The sequence below is a fragment of the Notechis scutatus genome, chromosome 4, assembly GCF_049901735.1.
Source record: "Notechis scutatus isolate UNSWTSFEM ecotype Mainland chromosome 4, rNotScu1.2, whole genome shotgun sequence".
Classification (NCBI taxonomy): Eukaryota; Metazoa; Chordata; class Lepidosauria; order Squamata; family Elapidae; genus Notechis; species Notechis scutatus.
The window spans coordinates 61,428,287-61,442,557 of NC_142012.1; the positions used below are offsets into that span (position 1 = coordinate 61,428,287).

General features: G+C 43.6%; 1 protein-coding gene and 1 long non-coding RNA gene across 2 annotated transcripts in view; one reads left to right on the plus strand and one right to left on the minus strand.

Moving 5' to 3' along the window:
* Window positions 1–14,271, plus strand: part of NFXL1 (nuclear transcription factor, X-box binding like 1) — a 72,927-nt gene that overhangs the window by 28,036 nt on the left and 30,620 nt on the right. The window contains exons 12-15 of the mRNA XM_087963632.1: window positions 1,848–1,968; window positions 3,179–3,338; window positions 4,326–4,417; window positions 9,036–9,057. Of these exons, the coding sequence (XP_087819758.1) occupies window positions 1,848–1,968; window positions 3,179–3,338; window positions 4,326–4,417; window positions 9,036–9,057 (395 nt within the window). The remainder of the gene's footprint in view (window positions 1–1,847; window positions 1,969–3,178; window positions 3,339–4,325; window positions 4,418–9,035; window positions 9,058–14,271) is intronic.
* LOC148130756 (uncharacterized) overlaps window positions 757–14,271 on the minus strand; it is a 109,973-nt gene continuing 96,458 nt past the window's right edge. Inside the window, exons 2-3 of the long non-coding RNA XR_015749291.1 lie at window positions 4,542–4,666; window positions 757–773 (exon numbers count right to left, since the gene is read on the minus strand). This is a non-coding gene — a long non-coding RNA (uncharacterized LOC148130756). The remainder of the gene's footprint in view (window positions 774–4,541; window positions 4,667–14,271) is intronic.

Consider the following 14,271-nt stretch of genomic DNA (forward strand, 5'->3'; position numbering starts at 1 on the left):
GAAGGAGAGTGAGAAAAAACAAACTTTCCCTTTTCACTTTCATTCGCTGCTTCCAGATCTTCTTTGGGAGCGATGTATCCTTTGCCAAAATTTAAATTCCAGGATATCTTGAATGTTGCTTCTCATCCCGGTCAACCGAAACTTTCACTTCTCAGCTTCCTCCTGCATACTTTTCCGGATGAGTGCTTCTTTGTGGCGGCCATTTCTGACCGCCGCTCTTACCGCTTTTGGAAAAGGGAGTTAAGCCAGCTGAGGAGGGGAGGTGCGACTCCCCTCGACCCCTATCTTCAGTCACCTCTACGGGATAACTATAGCCCCGAAGCCGGCTGGCTTGGGGCACTCCAGTGGCGAGCGCAAGCAGAAACCGTGCACGATTGCGGATTCCTGCCGCTGCCGAAGCCCTACAAACCGGAAGTCCACAAGTCTTAAACTTGCTAAGTTTGAAGACCCTCGGTTTAGAGAAACAAATGAGGTAGGTAGATAAATTTTGGGCAAATCAAAAACAGATGCTCTGTGACCACTTTTGATTGAAAAAAGGTCCCATATAGAAGTCAGACATCTTATGGTTCTGTTCTGAAATTACAGAGAGATAGCTATCAGTAGAATTGTACTAATAGATGATTAAAGGTAAAGGTAAAAGTTTCCCTATCAATCATGTCTAACTCTAGGGCACATAGTCATCTCTGTTTCTTGGCTGAGGAAGCCAGCATTCTCTGAAGACAATTTCTGTGATCATTTGGCCAGAGTGATTATGCACCGGGGTGCACGGAACACTGTTACTTACCCTCCAAAGTGATACCTATTTATCTACTTGCATTTAACTGCTAGATGGGCAGGATCTGGAGCAAAGAATGGGAACACTCACCCTTTGCTCTGAGCTCGGATCTCGAACCCAGGCTGTCAGCTCTCCAGCCGAAGAGCTCAGCGTATTTTAACTGCTGAGCCATCAGGCCCTGTTTAATAGATGATTGTTCCTGAATAATTATTGATTGAGATGCATTGTAAATATATCATAAATAAGCGCTGAGCCATCGCACCCCCTTTAATCATTTAACAGATGATTGTTCATGAATAATCATTGATTGAGGGGCATTGTAAATATGTAATAGATACATGTGATTCAAAACGCTGAAGGAAGGCTTTGTATGGTGTTGAATATGTGTCTGATATGATTAGTTACTTTGATCAGGAGACATGAGGCATGTTAGCTGCCAGTGACTTTCCAAAGTTTGTTAATTGTCTCATTTCAAAACTGGTTATTTGTAATGCATATTATAAATTAGGTAATTAGGACTGCAGAAAAAAACAATTACTGCCAACCTCCCTTCCATTGAGGACCTGTACACTGCATGAGTCAAAAAGAGGGCTGTGAAAATATCTACAGGCCCCTCACATCCTGGACATAAACAGTTTTAACTCCCACCCTCAAAACGACGCTATAGAGCACTGCACACCAGAACAACTAGACCCAAGGACAGTTTTTTTCCTGAACGCCATCATTCTGCTAACAAATAATTCCCTCAACACTGTCCAACTATTTACAAAGTCTGCACTACTATTACTATCAATCTTCTCATCACTCCTTAACACCCATCCCCTCCCACTTGTGACTGTATGACTGTAACTTTGTCGCTTGTATCCTTACGATTGATACTGACTGTTTCCTAGTATGATTTGATCGCTTATTGTCCCCTGTGACTATCATTAAGTGTTGTTGTACCTGATGAGTCTTGACTCTTGACGAATGTCTCTTTTCTTTTATGTACACTGAGAGCACAAATTCCTTGTGTGTCCAATCATACTTGGCCAATAAAGAATTCTATTCAATTCTATACATTACATTTTAGGCAGCTGCTATCCATGCCCTGAAACTGTGGATGTGAAGTGCAATTGTGGCAAAACTGTTCTCAAAGTACCCTGTGGGAGAGAACGTACCACCAAGCCTCCCAGATGCAAAGAATTCTGCAGGTTAGTATGCATTAGCTTCTATCCCAGGGCAGCAGCTCTTTTGAATTCTGCTGTATAGTGCAGTGTTGGGGGTTTTCGGTTCAATGTGTGGAGGGTGAAGGATGTGTGTTTGTGGTTTATTTTCATGGCCATGATGTGCACTGAAGATGGTGTTTGATTTTGTTGTACGAGGTGCAATGACAATAAAGTAAAGCAAGCTAAATTATTTGTTTTATTTATTTATTTTAAATTAAACTTGTAGAGTGTCCTCTACCTACAACAGTCGCTTAGTGACCGTTTGAAGTTACAATGGCATTGGGAATGTATCGCTACGAGATGGGTTAGGAGATAACCATCTTTTACTACTAAGGCAGATATGCAAAGGATTGGTCATTAAAGAAGAACTTTGTCACCAATGTGAGTTATGAGGATACCTGATGAACCAATAAATGTACTTTGTGATGGACGTCTTTTTGAGTTAATCTATCTGCATCTGCACAGCTTAAAAATCCACTACTGTGCAGAAGACAGAAAAGTAAAAGATGGTTATCTCCTAACCCATCTCGTAGCGAGAGAAAGCAGCTGCCCTGAGTTAGGGAGTTCAGGCAAAAGTGAGGAAAACTCCCCCAACCCATCGAGGGTCAAATTAGTGACCAATCGGGATTACAGATGTGGCCACGTGACATGAACTACATTTCCCAGGATACCTTTAACTACATTTACCATCATGCATTCCCTTAAGGGGACAGCTCAAAATTCCTAAGTAACTATCCAATTCTCATCGACTGGCTGGGACAGCACACAATCACAATTAAAGTGATGGGTGCTCCATCACTGGAGGTTTTTAAGAAAAGACTAGACAAGTGATGGCTAACCTTTTTGTCGTCGTGTGCCAAAAGTGTGTGCGCACGCTCACACATGCCTGCACCCATATAGGTTGCTTGAGCAGGGATGAACTAGGAGACCTACAAGGTCCCTTCCAGCTTCTCTTCTCTTCTGTTCATGGAAGTATATAAATGGAATGACTGAATGAACCAACCAGATGCGTCCGTGAGACATAGCATGTGATCTGAGAACAGTGGACAAGGTTTCAGTAAGAAACGTTCTTTCAGTTAGTTCTTTCAAACTATTTAAGGCTCTATAAATGCTAACCATGAATATGCATCCTGCCAAATGACTATAGTGATAAGTCAAATTGTTGGGGCTAATTTCTTAGTTTTTCTTGTTCTAGGCAGCCACCAACTTGCCATCACCCTAGCCGAGAGAAACACAGTTGCCATTTTGGCCCTTGCCCTCCTTGCCATCAGATCTGCAAGAAAGTTTTGGAAAAGTGTGGCCACTTGTGCCCTGCTTCTTGCCACGACGAAGCCCTTGTCAAGCAAACTGACTTGGTGAGACAGACGCTCGTAACGTACCAAAAGTGTCTTCTACTCTTCTTAGGAAAGAGGGTTTCAAAGCTCAGGAAAAAAAAATGCTTGCAAATAGATGTTGTGGAAATTTGAAAAGGTTTGTTGCTCTCTTGACCCACATTGTCTAATTTCTCCTACCGTGTTTCCCCAAAAATAAGACCCTGTCTTACAATTTATTTATTTTTTGCCACCAAAAAAGGCACCAGGTCTTATTTTCAGGGAATGTCATCCACTGACTTGCATACGTTGCCCATGGCCTCCTTTTCGCTGTGAGAGGCCTTCAGGAACTTCTTCTTCTGTGGTCGACAAGGCTTTCCTGAAGTCCCCTGCAGGCGATAACAGAGCTCTGGATCGATCTGGAGCTTTGTTCTCAGCTCCAGAGGCCTTCAGGAAAGCCTTGCCAGCTGCAGAAGAAATGTGCTGGCAAAGCAACTGTCAGGATGTGCAAGGCCTGGCTGTGACTGTCCAAAGGTAAGTAGTAGGGCAGCTCCACCCCCCATTTCCCACCCTGGCTTAATTTTTACCTGTACACTCTGGAGTGGGCGGTATCTTAATTAGGGCTTATTTTGGGGGTAAAAATGTAATAAGCTAGGACTTACTTTCAGGGTAGGTCGTCTTTTCGGGGAGACAGGGTAGGTAGCCAAGATAAGTTTTCACTTGGCGGGCGATGTATCGGCGCTGACTAGATTGTAGGATGTAATGAATCGTGAGACCTGGATGGATGTTGTAATTACCCAAAGCATCAGATAATGACTTACTTTGATATAGTTTGAAACGGAGAACTGTGGGAGGGGAAATGAAAAGCTACCTTAAGTTATTGAAGGAGCATGGATGTGTCCAGATGGAATAATGCACTTGTGATTCATCATCACAGCCTGCTTTGAACTTAACCATTCTGTATTAATTTCAAATAAATCAGTAAAGCCAAACTTAGTTGGACTTATCTGTTGATTTTTTTCCCCCTTATAGCATCAACCCGCAGGCCCCTGGGAGCAGTCCATCGCGCCTGCTTTTATCCAGACAGCACTGCCTTGTCCTCCATGCAAAGTCCCGATACCGACGTGAGTTATTTTAACTATGTTTAGTTGTTTTGCTACTTTCAATACATCGAAATACAGGTAGTCCTCAACTTACAACAGTTCGTTTAACGAGCGTTTGAGTTACAAAAACACCAAAAAAAGTGACACGATCATTGTTGTGATGACCCGGGGCATGGCACAAAGGCAACACTGTCAGATAATCAATAAGAGTCCCTTTATTATCTCCAACTTTGCCCCCAATGTCCAGGTTATCTTCTGGCTGGAGAAAAACTCTCCCAGAAACAGCCTTTGACTGTAGAAATTACGTCCAAAACAGAGTAAACATAAACTGTAACTTAAAAGTCCAAACAAGCCAAAGTGAAGTAATTAGTTTGGCAGGGCAGGAACAAGAATTTCAGGCTTGAAAGCACGGCAAAGCTCACACAGTTGGGAAGACACCAGGAACACAGATAAGCCACAACAATACAAGATAAAGTCACGTTTGCCCCCAACAGCCTGCCGCCCACAGCTTGCCTTTTTTTATACAACTGTGTTCCCAGCTGCAGCTAATGAAGGGAATCAGGGCCCTTTCCTCCCCCGTAAGCCACGTAACCCATTTTGCTCTCATCTCCATTCCTCCCTGTATGCCCTAGGATGAAAAGGGGGTGGGCCTGGGTCTTCCTCTCAATTCCTTCTCCCTTGTTCTACCTCTCTCCTGCTCTGCCCAGCCAGACTTTGCCCTTCCCCAGTTTCCTCCACAGCCAACGGAGCTACACTCCCACTCCCTGTCAGCTGTTCAGCTTCCTCCTCAGATTCAGATAGGGGCATGACAGTTGTTCACATTTACGACTGTTGCAGCATCCCCATGGTCACGTGATTCAAATTCAGATGCTTGGCGACTGGTTCATATTTATGACGGTTGTCCTGTCCGAGGGTCATGTGATTCCCCCTTTTGTGGCCTTCTAACAAGCAAAGCATTGTGGCAGCCAGATTCACTAAACAATTGGGTTAGTAACCTATCAACACTCCGGCATTTCACTTAACAACTGTGGCACGAAAGGTCATAAAATGGGGCAAAACTCACTTAACAAATGCCTCACATAGTCATATAAATTTTGGGTTCCATTGTGGTCGTAAGTTGAGGATTACCTGTACATAGTAGAGGTAATCTTCCACTTAACAACAGTTTATTTAGTGACCATTCAAAATTACAACAGCACTGGAATCAGTCCCTTATGAGCATCTTGCACACTCATGACCATTGCGGCATCCGTATGACTCCTGACTCATATTTATGACTGTTGTGGTATCCCGGGGTCAGGTGATTTCCTTTTTGCAAACTTCCAACAAGCAAAGTCAATGGGGAAGCCAGATTCACTTAACAACCGTGCTACTAACTTGGCAACTGCAGCCAGAAAAACCGTAAAATGGAGCAAATCTCACTTAACAAACATCTCCTTTAGCAACAGAAATTGTGGGCTCAATTGTGGTTTTAAGTTGAGAACTACCTGTATTGCAGCTTAAGGTAAAGGTAAAGGTTCCCCTCGCACATACATGCTGGTCGTTTCCGGCTCTAGGGCCCAGTGCCCATCTCCTTTACAAAGCCGAAGAGCCAGCGCTGTCCGAAGACATCTTCGTGGTCACATGGCTGGCATGACTAAACGCCAAAAGCGCACGGAACGCTGTTACCTTCCCACCCAAGTGGTCCCTATTATTTTCCTTGCATTTTTACATGCTTTCGAACTGCTAGATTGGCAGAAGCTGGGACAAGTAACGGAAGCTCACTCCGTTACGCGGTGCTAGGGATTCAAACTCAAACTGCCGACCTTTCTGATCAACAAGCTCAGCCACTGAGCCACTGCAGCTTATTTGTGTTTAAATGGGACACAATTTATGAAGGCCAAACCGAACTGGATGAAGTATCTCAATTCCAGTTTTCTCTTACCAACAGCCCCTGCCTTTTTTCTGGTTTTAATTTCAGCTTACTCAACCACTGTAATTGCTCTTCCACCTCTGCAGGAGTTTCTTAGGAGCTACCAGTCTAAAAGTAATCAGAAAGTTATTTGTTCACAAGGGTGGAGTTACAGGCAGGGGTGGGATTCAAATTTTTTAACAACCGGTTCTGTGGGCATGGCTTAGGCGGTCGGTGTGGCTTGGTGGTCATGTGACTGGGTGGACATGGCTTGGTGGTCATGTTATTGGCTGAGTGTGGCCAATTCAATATCACTCACATCGAGGCACGCATCTCCTCGCCTGGCCTCTCATGACTGTGGGGATGCTGCAATAGTCGTAAGTGTGAAAAAGGGTCATAAGTCACTTTTTTCAGTGCCATTGTAACTTTGAATGGTCACTCCACACAAGCAAAGTACCAGCAAAGAAACTCCAGAGAAGTTCCTGAGACAGGAAGTCTAGTCCTGCCAAGAATGTAATAAAGGTTATTGGAGAGGCAGTTTCTGTAAGCAACACCAGAATGTTTCCTTCCTGCCTTCCTTACAGGATTAGTCCAGTAATTTCTTCTAACAACCGGTTCTCCGAACTGCTTAGAATGTTAACAACCGGTTCTAGTGAATAGGTGCGAACTGGTAGAATCCCACCCCTGGTTACAGGGAGCTCCTGCGCCCATCAAACAGAATACTCTGATGAATAGGTGGGCCCAGAGACCCATGAATTTTACCAGCAATTACCTGGTGTGCAAAAGCAACATCTTTAGATTGGCCAAGGAATAATCTCTGTCCGTTAGACTTCCTTGGTTCAAATGCAGCCTGAAAGAAAAGAAGGCCAACAAGCATCATAGAGCCAGTTTGATCTGGCTGGGAAACCGTGAATTCTAGTCGGTCCTTAGCAATGGTGGGTTGCAAAGTAGGTCATCACCGGTTCGATGGGTGTGGCTTGCTGGGCATGCTTTGCGCCTGAGCATGCCAGTGGCGGTATTCAAATATTGTTGCCACCGGTTCGGTGGGCGGGCTTTGTGCTCGTGCACACTGCGTGCATGCACGTGCCCAACGCACACTATTCTGTGCCGCGCAAAGCAGCTGCGCTTCAAATTCAGCGGACAAAGGTGAGTATGGGAGCATGGTGGGTGGATGGGCCCAACAGCAGAGCCATTAGAGTAAACCGGTTCAGTCTCCGCTGATCATCGCTCCTACTGGCTCTCCAGAACCGGGCAGAACCAATAGGATACCACCACTGGTGCATGCGCCAAACGCACCCCTTGCGCACGCACAGAGGCTTTCCACCTCACCTCTTACAATCCTGCACTCTCCCTGTAGCTTCAGCAGCTGATGCGTGGCAATCTATCTGGCTATGTTGGCAAAGCAGTTGCGCTTCAAAAGAGGGAAATAAGGGTCAGTATGGGAGCCCCGGTGGGCATGTGGGCCCAACAGCAGCTTCTCAGAGAGAACTGGTTCGGTCTCTGCTGATCTTTGGCGCTACCAGTACGCCAGAACCGGGCCGAACCAGTAGAATAGCACCACTGGTCCTTAGGCATGAAAGGTGAGGCTCGATGGCTCAGTAATGAAGAGGCTGGGCTCGCTGCCCGGACCCCTGGTCTAGAGAGCCAGAAACTGAGGTTTGAGACCCGAACTTCATGAGGCGGGATGAGCTGCCCTCTTCCCCCTAGCTCAGGGGTGGGATTCTACCAGTTCGCACCTATTCGCTAGAACTGGATGTTAACATTCTAAGCAGTTCGGAGAACCGGTTGTTAGAAGAAATTACTGGCCTAATCCTGTAAGGAAGGCAGGAAGGAAACATTCTGGTGTTGCTTACAGAAACTGCCTCTCCGTTAACCCTTATGACATTCTTGGCAGGACTAGACTTCCTGTCTCAGGAACTTCTCTGGAGTTTTTCCCCCTCCTTTGCTGGTACTTTACTTGTGTGGAGTGACCATTCAAATTTACAATGGCACTGAAAAAAGTGACTTATGACCATTTTTCACACTTACGACTGTTGTAGCATCCCCACAGTCATGAGAGGCCAGGCGAGGAGATGCGTGCCTTGATGTGAGTGATATTGAGTTGGCCACACCCATCCAATAACATGACCACCAAGCCATGTCCACCCAGTCACATGACCACCAAGCCACGTCAACCACCTAAGCCACGCTCGCAGAACCGGTTGTTAAAAAGAATGAATCCCACCCCTGCCCTAGCTCCTGCCAGTCTAGCCGTTCGATAGCATGCAAATGCGAGTAGGTAAATAGGTATCACTTATGTGGTAAGGTAATAGTGAGCCATGATATCATGTTGGCCACATGATCTCTCAGAAATGTCTTCAGATTTTCACTGCCTCCATGCCCTTTGAAATGGAGATAAACACTGCCCCCTACAGTTGGCAGTGATTAGTGGAGTAAAATCCCCAGGGACTCCTTTATTTATTTTTTTAAGAAAAATTTAGGCATGAAAGCTGATTGGATGATTTCGAGCCAGTTGCTCCCTCTCAGTCCACCTCACCTCACAGGGTTGTTGTTGTGAGAAAAATACACGACAAAGGAACTTTAGATATGTTCCCCACCTTGAGTTGTTTGTAAAAAAGTAATAAAGGCAAGACAAAACTAAATAAAATGAACATTATTCTTATCCAAAGAGTTCCCAAAGAAGCAATTCCGATGAACGAAATGGAGTCACGTTTAAATAAATTGAGCTTCTTTATATTTTATTTGCAGGCAATGCCTTGGAAAACACGAGGTGAGTCATTAGACCTGTCATTATTTGAAATATAACTGAGCCATGCATAACTTGGTTTTGATTAGCGCCTCAGAATTAAGCATTAGCATTTAATTGATTTGACATGAGGTTTATTTGCAACTGAAATGTTTTGCTTCTGGTTTGAAACCCATGGATAGTTTTTCATCCAAAAGTTGACATTTCCGTCAGCAGAATAATGGAAAATTGTTCTAAGTCATTTGTAAGCGCAAGATCCTCGCTTGATTAAAATTTTGACATATTTCAAATAATGTGGCACTTTGATGAAATAACCTTTCTTCATCAGTCTTATTATTATTATTATTATTATTATTATTATTATTATTATTATTATTATTATTATTATTATTATTATTTTGCATGTTATCTTTCTTGGAACCAATTAAATGCTTGTTGGTTGATACTACTGGCATGATACATTTGGTGGCTGTTTCAAGAACATCTGCAAATGATATTTTGAAAATAGTTTTCAAATGTTGCATGGTGTCCAAAGTAGCATTTGAGAGCTTTCTGGTTTTATGAAAGAAATAATATCTTAAGCTCAATATTATATAAGCAGTCCTGAAGTCATTCTGGACGGAAAGTGTAGACGGTTCCTTAGCATCAGGTAATATGAATGGAAACAACATGTATGCTGTGTTGAATTACAGTTTTCTGAAACAGGAAAATCTCAATTGAGTACGATATATGAATTTTGTGTGCAGAAAAGAAGTAAGGTTCTGAGAATATATTTAAAAAAACAAGGATATTCCACCATTCAAATGACTTGAGATTTGTAAAGGGTGAATTGATCTCTGAGCAACTGAAGGTAACTTTGACAGATAACGTTTAGGGGAAAGTTTAATTTTACTCTTAAATGTCTAAAAATGCATTAAGGCTTTTGACAGAATATAGGAGAACTAGAATTTATAAATATGATTTATGTTCCAGTTGACATAATAAACAGAATAAATAAACTACTGCCGAATATATTGCATCCTCCAAAGTTGGACATGCCATTTGTTCCTCTGTCCTATGGGACATTAGTTTCCTTCCTCTGTAGACTTCTTAAAGAAGTTTAAAAATTGTTTCTTGAACCCAGATGAGTTTCCATAGGCATTTCCTTCCCTCCCCCCTCCCTCCCCCCCTCCCTTTTCCTTCCTTCCTTCCTTCCTTCCTTCCTTCCTTCCTTCCTTCCTTTCTTTCTTTCTTCCTTTCTTTCTTTCTTTCTTTCTTTCTTTCTTTCTTTCTTTCTTTCTTTCTTGATAATCCAATTTTGGCACAGTTCATCTATTCTACAGGTATTCCTCATTTAGCTATGACAATTAGGACTGGCAAGCAATCACTAAGTGAAACTGACCATGTTTATGACCTTAACTTCAGCTTTTCTTTGCTTTACTGACTTGCAAAGGTTATAAATGTGAGGAATAGTTGTAAAAATTTTCTCATTGTTGTAACTATGAACAGCTGGTGAATGAAACATCACCAAACGATAATAACTGGTGCTCTCAAAGTTTGCTATTAGAAAGAGTGTCTAATTTTATTATAAACAGTTTGAGAATATAAGAATAATGACAATTTAGGTGTCGTGCACAAGTACGGTACCATGATGGATTTTAGATGATGATGTGCCATATGGAAATTCACTGTGGTTACTATTAAATGTAATTTGGAAAATAGTCTTCCAGTCCTTTATGAAATGAAGAATGGAATATGGTCTTGGGCAATGCTTTTTTTCTCTTTTGTACCTTTTAAAATGCTTTTCATTTTGCTGACTTAAGCTTAGGCTTCAAGTATTAACCTCTTGTACTTTACTCATTCTGCCCAGTCTTGTTTTGGAGTTGAGCAGATTAGAATTAGGATAAGTAAAGATGTAATCTATAAAATTAACGTTCCATATTTTGAAACGAATACTTAGAACTGCTAGTGCAGTGATGGCGAACCTTTTGGTTGTGGTGTGCCAAAAGTGCTCACACGTGTGATAGCAATGTAATGTGCCCCGCCCCCTATGCACATGTGTGCATAATACCCCCCTGTGCCTGCACTGCACATGCGTGCACCTCCCAGCTGATTTTCAGCCAGTTTGAGGCCGTTTTCTGCCTCCCCGAGGCTCAAGGGAAGCCTCTGTAGCCTCGGGAGGCTGAAATACCAGAAGTGCCGAAACGGGCCCGTTTTTCGGCCTCCAAAGGCTGCAGAGACTTCCTTCGAGCCTCGGGGAGGGCGAAAACGGCCTCAAAATGAGCCAAAAATCATTTGAGAGGTGCGCGCATGCGCAGTGCAGGTAAGTTTGGCTGGGGCTTGCATGGCCGCACAAATGGCTGCGCGTGCCACCTGTGGCACGCATGCCATAGGTATGATTACCCGTAGTCTCTCAAAATAATCCAAAACCCAAAACATACATTAAAGTCCAGTAAGGCCTTCAACTTAACTTCACTGTTTTATTAGGCACAGTTTAAAGTCACAAAAGTAAATAATGAGGCAAAAAGAAAACCAAACAAACCGCATTGACGAGAGTTCCGAAGCAAGCCAAGATAACTTATCATAAACGCCAGGAAAATAATTGAGGAGAATCTATGGGAAGAACGCCAGCAAAGATAAAACCTCTTTCAAGGAACACTGAATTGACTCCTGCAAATTCTAACTGCGCAGTTGCAAACTTATATCCATAGCTCCCACCTGCAAGCCACGAGGAGGATCATGGTAATCTCTTGAGTAGACCTCGCTTTTCCCTGATCCTCTCCTCCCTGCATGACCTAGGATGGATAGGGGATGGGCCTGGATCCTCCTGTGACTGGTCAGCCGGCCTCTGCCCTTCCCCAGCCTCCTTCACCACTTTTGGAGCCACACTCCCACTCCCTGTTGGCTGTTCCTCCTCTTCCTTAGAGTCAGACTCCACCAGGGGCATGACAATAGGTTCCCCATCACGGTGCTAGTGTATTGGATAGGCAGCTTTGAAGTACCTTATTTTAAAAGTAGCCTTTGTACTCTGGAAGACTGGTTAGCCATTCTGGGTCATTACAGAGAAGACTTTTGAGTTGCAAGATTTCCCCCCTCTCAGATACAAAGATATGGTAGAAAATATTCGTTTTTCAAAAAGTACATGAGCTTTGTCTTCCATCGACTTCCTGGTTGTGTTGCTTGATGTATCCTTATCCGTCTCTCCTCCTAACATTGAAACCTATTCTTGAAAGCAATAATGCTCTTCATTGTCTTCACAGTCTTCTCATTTCTCAACTTATTCCTCTAGTTTTGTTCTAGAGCATAGAACATAGAATAACAGGGAAGGAAAGGATCTTGGAGATCTTTTAGTCCAGTGGTTGCCAACCTGTGGACCAGGGACCACTGGTGGTCCGTGAGAAAATTTTGGTGTTCCGCAGAGAAATGTCACCCCACAGCACCCCCCCAAAGCAATTAATCCAGGCTGTGCGGGAACACACGGCCCATGGGAACACAAGGCTTGTGTCACTTGCATTGCAAACACGAGGTAATGAGGGGAGGGGGGGGGGGGGAGCGGGGGAACTTGTCCCACTCATCCCACACGCCTTGCCTGGCCACTGGGCTGCTTCCTTCCACTTCTTTCTTCTGTTGCTTTTGGTTGCCCGCAAGGAAAGCAGCAAAAGTCTTTCTCTCCCCCAAACTCCGCCAGAAATGAGTCTTTGGGACCCTGCAAGGCATCCTGCTCCAAGAGGCTGCACCATTCTGGGTGGAGTTTGGGGGAAAGAAAGAAAGACTTCTGTTGCTTCTGCTGCTTTCCTTGCATGAAGCCAAAAGTCTCTCCACCCCCCGGAGAACAGAGCTGGAGGTGGTATCCTGTGATCCCAAATAAAGAATGATCGATTGGTAGGAAAACGGGGTGGGGAATTTTCCTGAAGACTTTTTGGGGGATTTTCCCAGGGTTTCTGATCTGCGGGGTTTAAAATGATGAGTTTGGTGGTCCCTGAGGTCCAAAATGTTGGCAACCCCTGTTCTAGTCTAATCATCTGCTTGAGAAGGAGACCCTATACCATTCTGGACAAATGGTTGTCCAGTCTAATCTTGAAAACCTCCAGTGATGGAGCAGCCACCGTTAGGAAATTTCTCCTTAGTTCTAGGTTGGATTTCTCTTTTAATAATCTTCCACCTGTTACTCTTTCTTCTGCTCTCAGGTCCTTTAGAGCAGGGGTCGCCAACCTTTTGGACCTCAGGGACCACCAAACTCATCATTTTAGATCCCAGGGACCACTAACTGGTTCTGTGGGTGTGTCCTAATTTGTGGGTGTGGCTTGGTGGTCATGTGACTGGCTGGGCATGGCTTGTATGTAAATATTATAAATATTTAGATAAATATTGATTTTTTTATTAAAAAAGAGCAACTTTTACCCAAAATCAGCCAAAGCAGGCAGACAGATTGTGTTGCTCACAGAATACAGATTCATTCAGAAATCTATCTATCTGCTATCAGCTAGCTCAGTCTGTCACATAAAATTTGCTTGCCGTGAGTCTGCACTGAATAATAGAAACTTCAGTCCTAAGGGAGGTTTGGCTGTGCTTAAAAGCAGAGCCAAAGATCTAAAGTCTAGCTAGAAAGCAAGAAATCCAACCATTTCCTGCTTCCTAGCTAATCTAAATCTGGCACAGCAGAACAGCTGATGGTCGAAAAAAGAAAAAACAGAAATTTAGCAGGCAAGTTTACCGAGTAAGGAGTGAGTGGGTGGGCAGGGTTCCCATGTGGGCTTCTGCGCAGCCTGGTTTAATTGCTTTGGGGGAGTGCTCTGGGGGTGAGATTTCTCTGTGGCCCACCAAAATTTTCTCATGGCCCACCAGTGGGCCGTGGCTCACCGGTTGGCGACCGCTGCTTTAGAGAATAGATTGACACCCCTTGCCTTCTCTGTAATAGCCTCTTAAGTACTGGAACACTGCTATCATGTCACCCCATTCCTTTTTTTTATTTAATGTAATACCAGAGACAGGATTTACACGTTAGGTTGTAATGGTTAATTTTTCTCCTATTTTTTCCTTGATCATCTCTTTCTGTCTTTCTAATATTCTATAAAATACCGTGGTGCTTTTCATTCCTGAAAGTTTTTATTTTCAGCGGAAAAATTATTTTTAAGAGTCAATTAAGGAGAAGATTGTAAAACTTCAAAACATTCCTTGCATGCTATTCTTCACAGGCATGGAAAGGAATGTTGTTGGATGTTCAGAGCAGAAAGTCTTATGTAGTTTAATTTGTTTGTT